The sequence below is a fragment of the Silene latifolia genome, chromosome 1 (genome assembly GCF_048544455.1).
Source record: "Silene latifolia isolate original U9 population chromosome 1, ASM4854445v1, whole genome shotgun sequence".
Classification (NCBI taxonomy): domain Eukaryota; kingdom Viridiplantae; phylum Streptophyta; class Magnoliopsida; order Caryophyllales; family Caryophyllaceae; genus Silene; species Silene latifolia.
The window spans coordinates 45,373,491-45,386,143 of NC_133526.1; the positions used below are offsets into that span (position 1 = coordinate 45,373,491).

Consider the following 12,653-nt stretch of genomic DNA (forward strand, 5'->3'; position numbering starts at 1 on the left):
TTTGATGAACCATTTGGAGAAGGAGGAATATGGCGACCAAATGAGGATGTCATTCTTTGGTATACGTCACATGGTAATTCCATTTATCATTGCATAATATTTATGTCCACTTCTATTACACCTTTGTTACTTAGAATTAGACTATTCTTAATTACAGTGTTTTAATGTGAATGTTTCACTTTAGTTCTTTTAATCCACAAAAGTGTCATTCTAACCGTGTGAAGTGTAATTTTAAGGGACAATAGTGTACTTTTGGGTGACAATGTAAACACATTAATCATGTTCACTATTGCCTTTTCAAGGATTTCTTCGTTGCGTATGCTCGGACGTTTGAGCAACCAGGCACACAATCGACAAAGAACTATGACGACTGTACGGATCCGGGACACCTTCATCGTCGACGATGACCGCACCGTTAACTTGAAAACAGACTTGCTATTTGTCCCCGTTCGCATTGACGACCATTTTGCATGTGTATGTATCAATCACAAATCAAATACGATCGACTTGCTTTGGACGGGCAAAGACATTCGACTTGAAGAAGTCACGGTTTTGGCAAAGCAAAAGCGTTTAATTGTAAGTTATTGTCGATCGCTTTCTTCCGAATGCTATCTTTTTGTTCAATCGCTTTTATAAGGTAATTATGTACATTTTCAGTCTAGCGCAGTGAGTGATTATTTAGAATCACGGGATAAGGAAAAGAAGAACACTAGGGCACGGAAATTCCTAATTATGTGTTGCGCCGATACCTTTCAAATGGATGTCACCAACTCTCAACCAACCGAGTCGAGTCCTTTCACCATGATGGCGATGCTCTTATACGAGGGTCTTCCTTTTCAAAGATGAAGATCTCGAGAAGAAGAAATCACGGCGCTATTTGGTGATCCAGTGGTAGCTACCCTCATTCTCGCGCATATGAACATTTTGCGCGAAGGTGTGCTCGAGAAGGTCAAAGCTTTTGTTAGCACGAAGGACAAACCGTGGAAGGTATTACAACGAAGCGTAGATGACCCGTGCCAATGTGAAAAAATAACAACCTTAATTTAGTAGTTCTGTTTTTGTGGGAATATTCCCTTGGCTATGTAAACACTTATTTCATACTTTGTATTATTTGCAGATGTTAGCAAACTTAATGTAGACAGTTAGTTTTTGTGTAAATAATCTTACGACATTCTATAAAAGAATGCCTTTTCCTCTCAAGCAAGATGCAGCCACAACTGTCTTTCAATGTATCTACTTCAACAATATAGAGTAATATGTTAGTTAAATCGATCGAGAAGAAAGTGTGACCGTAATACACAAAAGTGTAATTCTAACCGTCGAAGTGTAATTCTAACAGGCCATATCGGTGATGATTTACCTTACATTACATAAAATATAAATGTAATTTTAAAAGGCAAAAGTGTCATTTTAGTAGTTTTATTTATGAAAAGATAGTAATGTTGTTTTACCTATCTGAAAGATGTTGCAATAATAACTATGTGTACTTTGAAGAACATAATTTGTCATAATAGTCAAGAGTGAAAATTTCAACGTTCTGAATTTGCACATTATAACTGTGTCGTCTAATAAAGAATACTTCATCAAAATACATTCTAATACCAACGGCGACCAGTTGTCTTCCTGGCAGTTTGATGTATAAACACAATACGAAACATCATGTTGTACCTCGTATTTTGTGTAGACATCCCAAAAAATTGTACTACTTATTACGTCTTAAATTGATTATTCTAAGATGCCTTCTTCTTCTTCTTCTTCTTCGTCTTCTTCTCCTTCTTCTTCGTCTTCTCCATCTTCTTCTTCTTCCGACGAGGTTTCTGACGATTGCGAGATCGGCGGGTGCTCGCGAATGGGTTAGGCGCCCTTTTGTCATGGTTAGCTAATCGCTTGCAATTTTTACACATGCGTTTTGGCTTCCTTGCCAAAGCAAATCGCTTTTTCCTTCTTCGACAACATTCTCTTTCCGCTCCCTTTGTTCTTGGATTTCTTGGGCGGCAAAATGGTTATCTCCTCACTAGGAGAACATCCAAGAATTTTCTCCAACTGTTGTCGTTTATTCAATGGTGATCCTAATGGTGAGAGTTTCTCCTTAAACTGTCTAATTAGACAAGAGAAGTTCTCGACATCATTCTTCAATTTTCCCATGAGCAACCCAACTGCCCGATGAATCTCCGACCATATTACGACATCGCAATCTGTTTTCCATCTATTATATCAACGTCCTCGCTTGCTTCACCATTACAATCGAACATTTTAGACAACCTTGCATCTTTACACCATCTTTTAACAATACATTGTTCTGGAATAATCTTCACTCCGTTTGATGAGTAAATCCATATGACATGCCGGCAAATAATGCCTTTCCTCTCAAGCATTCTCTGCGCACTACAAGTGGCTTTCAGTGTATCTAGTTCAACATTATAAAGTAATATGTTAGTTAAATCGATCGATGAAAGTGTTCTTGTAATACACAAAAGTAGCATTTTAATCAATAAAAGTGTGATTGTAACGGATAAAAGTATAACTTTAATCAATTTGTAATTTTAACTACCCAAAGTGTAATACTAATCAATAAAAGTGTAATTTTAACGGATTAAAGTATAACTTTAGCAACCCAACGTATTATTTTAACAACCCAACGTATAATTCTAACAACCCTAGGTGTAAATCTAATCAACAAAAGTATAATTTTAACGGATAAAAGTATAATTTTAGTAAACAAATGCTACTGAGAATGATACCTGGCGTATGTGACCTCATAATTTCTCTCCCTGCTTGCATCTCTTACAGTGGTCACTTCTAAAGAGCCACACTCAGTGAATCCTCTACTTTTACAAGTACCAATTGAGCACTTGGCCTCTTCTTTAAATTCCTCGAATACTTTATGATCGTACACTTCCGCCCGTGCACTTCAATAGCTAGATGCGTTGATATTTCGGGAAACTCGTATCTCATTACGGTTGTCAACTGTTTGTGTGTGTCTTTGCTTTGGTCCATCGCAATGTCAAAACGCGCATCGTAAACTCAACTAATGTTCCCGACTTACTCTCAAATCTCTTAAAAAAACTATTTTCGCTCTCTGATCTTTGGGTTGTCCTCATAACACCTCCCATATCTAGGTCCCTACAATGAGCCATAACCCACCGCCTCCTTTTAACGTACATTTCTTGGAACCAATCAATGTTATTAACATTGTGTTCCCTGCCAATTTCTTCCCATTTTGCATCGAACTCTGCCGGTTCAATGTCTTCATCCCATATTATGGCATTCAATTTCTTTAGAAACACTGAATAATCATCTCTCGCCATTCCATACTTGCTTGGAACCTTGTTCATGATATGCGACATACAATAGCGGTGGCGCGCTGTCTTGAACACCAATGGCACCGCTTTAAGAATACCAAAGATCTTGATCGGTGATAATGTACTTAGGCTCTTTGCCACCCATCGCACCCGAAAAACGGGTGAACACCCATTTAAACGAGTCTCGCATCTTCATGAGCAACAAGCGCTCCACGAAAGTGACCGACCGTTTATGATTATCAACCCCCGTGAAAGGTGTGAATGACATGTCATACTTATTGGTGGAATACGTCGGATCGAACGACACTGCATCCCCAAAAACCGAGTAGTTCCTTCTAGCGATCCCGTCGGCCCATATAGCTTTACTAAGGCTACCGTCAGAATCAACATCATAGTCAAAGAAGAACCCTGGTCTAGTAATGTGACCAATTCCTTAAAGTGGTCCACGAACATCTGACCGTCCCGTTCATGAATGTAGCATTTCACATCCCTGTGAAAGTTCTTAAAAGAATTCAAACTAGCACCGATGTTTTCAAACCCATTAACATGTTCCTTCGAATTTTGTAAGTCTTCGTAGCTCCTATCTTCAAATTTGTTGATTAATGACAATCTTTTAGATGTACGGATTTTAATCATCAAAAACATAATTAAAACAGATACAAATATATCGGTTCAAAAAAGAAAAGTGTTGTTTTAACAATAGAAAATGTAATTGTAGACTCAAAAAGTGTCATTTTAGATGACAAAAGTGTAATTCTAACAAAATAAAGTGAAATTATAACATAAACAAGTGTAATTTTAATCAAGAAAAGTGTAATTCCAATCAACTCAGCCTTGAATTATAAAGGATTATCATTTTGTGATAGTCTGTTATGTTGCATGACAACTTTTGAAACTCTCTATCTCTTGCTGATAGAGAAAACAGATATAAATGTATAAGTTCAAAAAAAGAAAAGTGTTCTTTTAACAAGAAAAAATGTAATTGTAGACGCAAAAAGTGTCATTTTAGTTGACAAAAGTGTAATTCTAACAAATTAAAGTGAAATTATAACATAAACAAGTGTAATTTCAATCAAGACAAGTGTAATTTTAATTAACTCACCCTTGAATTATAAAGGATTATCATTTTGTGATAGCCTTGTTATGTTGCATGCCAACTTTTGGAACTCTCTATCTCTCGGGCCGATACGAGTTCATGGTTGTGCCCTCTTGTGGAATATGTCAATTCGTAATTCCCCCTTCATCAAGAACAGCCTAATCCTCGCTTTGCAACCAACACGCCCGACTTTGTGTCTCCTACTGCCGAGTCCCGCCCGCCACTACACTCCAATTGTCCCTTCTGTTTGAACCCCTCCCGGTTGCAAACCAACAGTTTAGATTTGATCTCCCCTCCACGCCATCTCTTAGTCGTGTACTTACGCGCATCAAAACCACAAGCAACAAAGATAAATTCTATAAAATGTCACTTTGCTTCCTCTATTTCCAGAATTCCGACCAACATAGGGGTGAACTTAGCTTCAACATCTTTGCAAAATTCTTCTTCGTTCGGCTTTTGTTTTCCATTGTGCTCAATATTATCTGACAATAGCGTAATAATTATCAATTGTTTTCATAACAACTTAAAGTAACCCATATATTTGTTCAAATTATATATTTCTTAAAATTACACTTTTCGTAGTTATAATTACACTTTTGCCTGTTAGAATTATACTTTCTACTATTACAATTATAGTTTATAAACTTGCAGACTTTTACATACAATCAACCCTTTGGTTGTTAAAATTACACTTTTCCGTGTTACAATTATACTTGTTTCTATTAGAATTACAGTTTGAAAACTTACAGAAATTGTCTTTTGCAATCACACTTTTGCCTGTTAAAATTACAAAATCAATCTGTTAGAATTATGCTTTTTATTATTACAATTACGTTTCAAAACTTGCTTTTCATTACAATAAACCATTTGGTTGTTATAATTACACTTTTGTATGTTACAATTATACTTGTAATTATTACAATTACATTTGAAAACCGACATATTTTGTCTCTTACAATAACACTTTTACCTGTTAAAATTATACTTTTATCATATATAATTACAGTTTTATAAGTTATACTTACGATATTGACAATTTCAATTTAAGATACAAATATTACACTTTTGAAATTCAATTCTACCATAATAATTACAATAATACTTTGGTTGCTTACATTCACACCTTTTGCAGTTAAAATTACAATTTCATCGAATTCACTGTTATAAATTTCAAGCCTGACACTATGATGTTGAACTTATTATTCACAGAGTTTAACTCCCATCATGGAGAAGTTTAACTTATTATTCACAGAGTTGATATTGAACTCCATAATGATGGAGTTCATGATAAAACAGTGGATTTACAGATTTTACATAATAAAAAACAAGCTTCAAAAATAACCTAAAATACACTTCCTCATCATATTTAAAGAACTGTTAATATCTAACCTAATGTTTTCATAACAATATGATATATAAACTAACATGAAGAAAATAAAAAAAAAAATAATGCAATAATTACCATGGCCAAATGGAACCATTTGCAAATCCGTCATTTTTTACGTTGGATGTTGGTCTTGTTGTTTGTTTCTCAGCTTCGAGGATAATAATGGAAGATGCTCAAGGATAATAATGGAAGATGATCAAGGAAGCTGATAAAGGAAGATGGGAAATGAAGAAAGTAGGATTTGCTCTCAATTTTCGCCAGTCTGATGAGTTTTTTTTTTTCAAATTGTGTTTTGGTGGAGTATGTCTAAGAAATGTGTTGAGGAAGGTTGTTGAGTGATTATGCATGTGTTTGTGTGTGCACAGTGGGTAATAGCAAATTGTACTGACACAGCCCTTCTCTCTCCTGCTCACCCTATTTCCTTTTTTTTTTCACGCCTATAATGGGCTTAAAGTAGGCAAATCTCCACTCACCATTCTTCTAATCCAAGGGCCCTAATAAAGACTTAGGGACTCAAAAGATATTAAGGACTTAGAAGAACTTATCACTATATATATATATATATATATATATATATAGAGTGAAGTTTTTATGAGTCCACCTAAATCTTTGAGTCCATAAGTCCTCTCTACATCCCTTAGATCTTCCACTAAGGATGGTTGAGATTGAAAGCAAAAAAACATACTTAACACTAATGAGTTTCTTATACACTAATTAATCCACTTTCTCTCTCTAGCTTTAATTATACGTTCACTAATAGATTAATTATACACAAAAAAATTTTTTTGAGCATAATTTTTTTTTTGGACTGAAACTTTATACAAATGTTACTACACTTTTACTGTTTTAAAAGTGTAATTTCAACAGAAAAAAGTGTAATTTCAACAAAAAAAATTGCGGTTTGACGGATTTTATTTTGAAATTTGAAAATTTGAAGCAAATTTACAATATATTTTGCGTTTTACGAGTGTAACTCAGTTTTTTCGAAAAATATTATTTTGAATTTTTCCAATTTTAACACAACTCATTGTGAATTGAGTGACTTATAAGTGTAACTTTAATCTTTTAAAAGTGTAATTTTAGTCCATTAAAGTGTAATTTTAATCCATTAAAGTGTAATTTTAGTCCATTAAAGTGTATTTTTAGTCCATTGAGAGCATCCGCAAAGGTGAGGCTCCCCATATCTTCTCTTTCCTTTTCTTATTCGTCCACCTCATTTTCCACTAACTTTTCCATTTACCCTCCTCATTTCATAATTACATTTATGCAACAATGGGGTTCCCCAATTCACACACAAAATTTTGGGAACCTTCCCAAAAGTTACACAAATTACTTTACTTTTCTTTTGGGGAGCTTCCCTAAAAACAGTGGAACCCCATTTTATGGGGAGGTTGGTGCAACAATGGGGTTGCTCATTTGAGGAAAGAGAAGGCAAATGGGGAGGTGATTTCTCTCCTTTGCGGATGCTCTGAGAGTGTATCTTTAGTCCATATTAAAAGTGTAACTTTAGTCCATTAAAAGTGTAATTTCAGTCCATTGAGAGTGTAACTTTAGTCCATTGAGACTGTAACTTTTGTCCATATTAAACATGTAACATGAGTCCATTGAGAGTAAAACTATAGTCCTTGAAAGTGTAACTTTAATAGATATAAGTATAACTTTAGTAGAGAAAAATATAACTTTAATAGAGATAGCTGTAACTTTAATAGAGAAATATGTAATTTTAATAGAAAAAAGTGTAATTTTTTTTGTAGAAATCAGCTTCTCATTAGAAAAAGAGAATTTCATACAAAGTAGAACCACTAGAAAAGCAAGTGACCATTCTAACTAGTCATATGCTCTAGTACCTCCTCTAGTATACTACTATTAATATTAGCATACAATCGAATAGAAACATAATATTTAATTTGATAGACAACTTGCTCAATTGTGCGAGAAACCCCTCTAAAGATGCGCCAATTCCTTTCTTGCCAAAGAAAGTAAACCGTGGCAGCCAAACTACACCGAGCTCGTTTTTTCCTCCAACCCTTACCACGGTACCTGGACAACTTTAGGAGCTCCTGATGCAAACACAAAGGTCTCCTCGTGACCCCAAGCCAGAGCAGAATAATTTGGTACACGGCCCTTGAAAAGGAACAAGAGAAGAACAAGTGTGGGTGGTCCTCAGCAGCAGCCAGACATAGGTAGCATCTGTTGACAAGATGCAAACCTCTTCTATTCAAATTATCAGTAGTGGCCAGCCCCTTTTGCACTGCCATTCTCACAAGCATAGCATGCCTAGGCATAACCACACCATCCAAAGTAGGTTTAGCCCATTGGAGATTAGAGTGCCTCCCATGGAAAACCGCATATACCTGATACAAAAGCAGCTTACCAGTCTTACTCCATTCCTGTAGTGAAGCATGAGCATCTGCAATTGAACCAGTCAGTCCAACAAATTCATCTCGTGCAGCAAAGATAGCTTTCCAAACCGTGGAAGTGGACTGTGATGGCATCACACTCCAACAGTCCAAACCCTGCAGATGATAGTGTTGGCACCACTGCACCTAGATGGAAGGGGATGCAGTAGAAATCCTCCAAAACATTCTCAGCAACAACGTTTTGTTCCAGCTCATAATTTCTCTAATATCAAACCCTCCTTGTGCCCTGCTCCTACAGACTTTTTGCCACGCAAAGAACACCAGTTTGTCTGCTCCCTGGTATCCCCATAGAAATCATCTACACATTTTGTCTATCTCATGGATGACCTCCTTAGGCAGCAGAAAACTTGCACACCAAAAGCTCTCAATACCAAATACAACAGTGTTGATGAGCTGAATCTTCCCAGCATAGGAAAGATTACAATTAGCCCAATGATTAATCTTGGCCTTAATTTTTTCAAGTAAAGAGAAATACATGTCCTTTGTCAGTCTGGATGAGTGAAGGGGCACACCAAGATACTTGAAGGGAAATGTCCCCTCCAAATAACTAGTATCCCTAAGAATTAGTTCCTTTACCTCAGAGTGCACTCCCCCAAAATAGATGTTGGTTTTGGAGGGGTTAGGAGTCAGACCAGAAACTTCAGCAAAAAGATGCAAACTAGCTTCAACAGCTTTGATAGAAGGGTAATCACCTCTTGTGAAAACAAGCAGGTCGTCTGCAAAAATAAGATGAGAGAGACCCATCCTGCAGCATTTTGGATGAAAGCTAAAATGCTTGTGTTCTGGTAACTTCCTGAGAATCCTAGATAAGACCTCCATGCAGAGAACAAAGAGCAAGGGGGAGAAGGGATCACTCTGCCTTAGCCCCCTCTTCCCAGCAAAATAACCCACTGAAGACCCATTTATATTAAGAGAGAACTTAGGGGATGTCACACAAGTGATGATCCAATTGCAAAATTTAGGAGGCAGTCCAAACAAAGGCAGAATAGTCCTCAAAAAATCCCAATGAACCGAGTCAAAAGCTTTACGAATATCCACTTTAATAACACATCTAGGGGAGGAATTCTGTCTTCCATAACCAGAAACCAATTCATGAGCCAGCATGGTATTATCTACTATTGATCTCTCTTGCACGAAAGCAGCTTGTTCAAGCCCCACAATATCAGGCATAACTTTCTTAAGTCTATTAGTAAGGATCTTACTTATGGTTTTGTAAATAGTTGAGCAGCAGGATATATGCCTATAATCCAGAACAGAACTAGGGTTATCACCCTTAGGAATCAAAGTAATCAGGGTTGAATTGATCTCCTTGAGTAGTTTCCCAGTTCGAAAAAAGTTCTGGATTGCCTTAGTGAATTCAACCTTAATTATATCCCAAGATTGGCGGAAAAATCCAGATGAAAATCCATCTGGACCAGGGCTCTTGTTAATATCAATTGCAAAAAGAGCATTATGAATCTCAGACTCAGAAACCTCTTGAAGGAGCAGGCCCTCTGATTGAGCTCCTAAGCATTGCCCACTGAGAATAATGGCAGGATCAATATCCTTAATGACAGTAGAAGTACCCAGTAAACTTCTATAATACTCAAGGAAAGCATCAGAGATAGTGTCATGAGTACTGCAGTCATTACCATTCATGTCCTTCACCTTACTAATACGACAACTACTCCTTCTAACAGCCATTTTAGCAAAGAAGTAAGAAGTATTTGCATCCATCATCTGAATACCATGAGCTTTAGCCCTCGACAAGCGAAACTAAGCTCGATTTTTAAGGTGCACATCAGTAAGCATAACTCTTTCTCCTCTAGCATCAAAACAGCATTCATGGGATCCCTCTGAAGTTTGCCTTGACAGTCCTGAAGCTCACACATCTTCTTTTTAGCTCTCTCAGTAAGACTAGAGTAAGTCTTGTGATGGAGGACTTTTAAGCGTTGCTTAGCCACTTTCAGATGCTGGACAAGTTTGTACATACTACACCCATAAATTCTCTCCTGCCAAACCTCCTTAACAATGTCAGGGAAAGAAGGGTCCTGAGCCCAGCAATTGAGGAACCTAAACTGCTTGGGTCTAGGCACTTCAGTGGAAGGAATGCTAACCACTAAGGGTGAGTGATCAGACACCCCAGCTGCAAGAGAATCAGCATAGGAATGAGAGAACATAGCAGCCCATTCTGTATTAATGAGGACCCTATCAAGTTTCATCCATTTCCTATCACCATCCTCTTGCTTATTCGTCCAGGTAAAAGCAAAGCCATGAATGACCATGTCTTCCAACCCAGCCATAATGATTGCATCATTAAAATCAACTAAAGCCTGAAGGTTAGCAGCAGTATTACTGATCCTCTCATCCAGACTTCTCACACAATTGAAATCCCCAAGACAAACCCATGGACAAGTAGGCTTTATCCCCTTCAGAAACGTCCAAAGATCAACCCTCCCTTCCAAAGAATTAAGGCCATAAACAAAGGTGACCTGGTAGGTGACACATCCAGGAGCCTCAACTTGCAAATGAACCCATTGAACCCCAGAAGACAGAGCAGTAACCACTAAAGAAGCTTTATTCCAAATAACCCAAAGCCTACCATTAGAATGGTAGTCATAGTTGTGCAAAACTTTAAAATGTTTAAAGCCACGTTTTCTAACAGAGTTAAAGTTAGAAAAACGAACCCTAATTTCATTTATTCCCATAATATCCAATTTATTAGAAGTAAAAAAATCCACTATCTCATGCTGCTTAAACTCTTTATTCATCCCCCGAATATTCCAAACACCAATTTTCATGGAGATATGGGGGGTGGGTCTTTAGTATCTCTAAACTCCACTTCCTCAAAATGAACCTCCACTCTCATATTATCCACCACATTAAGAATTGGAACAACCTTATATTTCTGCAGGATCTCACCACCCTTATCAGGAGTGACAGACTGAGTACTTGCCTCTTTTGACCTCTCATTCCTTACCACTGGAATAACAACAGTAGTGGTAGGAGCCTGCACCTCTGCAGCAGATGCTTTCGTGACAGGGGCCTGCACCTCAGTAGTGGCAGAGGCCTTCACCTCAGCAGCAGTTGGAGGAGTAGTGACAGGGTCAACAACAACTGGTTCCTTAGCTGGTTTCTTTAGAAATCTACACTGTTTCACATCATGTCCTAACTTCTTACAGTGTGTGCAATAGTAGGGCAACCATTCAAACACAACCCTCTGAAGGACTTGACCATAAGGAGTATACAAAAGTATATCCTCAGACAGCTTTTGTGATACATCCACTTCAATCATGAGCCTAGCAAATTATAATCTCTCCTTATTAGTAGTCACAGGATCAGCATACATGGGAGTACCTATCTTGCTAGCAATCTTACTTAAAGCCTTCTCAGACCAAAAAATAGGATCTAAATCTGGTAAAGTGACCCAAACTAGTACCCTTGATACAGAATCCAATTCCTTAGAGATTTGAGGAGTCCATCTCTTCATGACCAGAGAATGATTACCCAAGCTCCAAGTACTCCCCCTGAGAATAGTACATAAATCTTTCTCAGAGTGAAACCGGAAGTAGAACCATCCCTTCTTGTAATACAGAACTTCCGGTTTTGTCACATGGTTCCAGGACTTGCTAACAAATTCCCGAACCTGAACAAGCGACGGCTTACCCCCTAGAAATTGACCCACAAGAGTATTAGACCAATATGCCAGTTCATCTTCAATATCGGCTTCATCAATGACAACCCCAACAGTATCCACTGAGTCTGTAATATAATGAAGTTCCATTCCTACAGGTGCCTTTGAAATCCTCTCAACCCATGTCGGTTTCACAGGAGGCACAACCACAGGGGTAGGGACAGCAATCGAAGGAGTAACTACAGGAGTAGAGGTTTTTGGTGGAGAAACCCCTATCCGAGAGGTCGATCTAGGGTTCGCAGACGAAGAGGCTACAAGAGCATCATTAATACGATCATTAAGCAGAGGTACCTGGGGAGAGGAAAGAGCTTCATCAGTTGGAGCTGTTTGAGATCGTCCCCGGCGGAGTATAGCGGTCGGAACGGTATTGCGTGGTCTCACCATGGCCGGAAAGAAGAGAGATCTAGAATCGCATTTAGATCGCCCTTAGAGAGAGCCTCTCAGGAGTCCGTTTTTTTTTTTGTGATGTGAGAGTTAGAGAAAAAAAAAAGTGTAATTTTAGCAGAAAAAAGTGTAATTCTAATAGAAAAAAGTGTAATTTTAATGAAGAAAAGTGTAATTCTAACAGAAAAAAGTGTAATTCTAACAGAAAAAAGTGTAATTCTAACAACAAAAAGTGTAATTTTAGCCGAAACAAGTGTTATTCTAGCAAAAAAAAGTATAATTTTAACAGAAAAAAGTGTAATTTTAATGAAAAAAAGTGTAATTTTAACAGAAAAAAGTGTAATTCTAACAGAAAAAAGTGTAATTCTAACAACAAAAAGTGTAATTTTAG

The 12,653-nt window shown here is 37.3% G+C and overlaps 1 protein-coding gene across 1 annotated transcript; it reads right to left on the minus strand.

The window, feature by feature from the left end:
- Window positions 1-9,920: 9,920 nt before the first annotated feature.
- On the minus strand, window positions 9,921-10,985 carry LOC141645492 (uncharacterized). The gene has a single exon (XM_074453987.1). It carries the CDS (start codon window positions 10,983-10,985, stop codon window positions 9,921-9,923), a length of 1,065 nt encoding a protein of 354 aa, XP_074310088.1.
- Window positions 10,986-12,653: the final 1,668 nt, after the last annotated feature.

What these genes read in the sequence shown, in the direction of transcription:
- LOC141645492 (XM_074453987.1), bottom strand. Translation starts at nt 10,985, where the DNA reads ATGAAAATTGGTGTTTGGAATATTCGGGGGATGAATAAAGAGTTTAAG.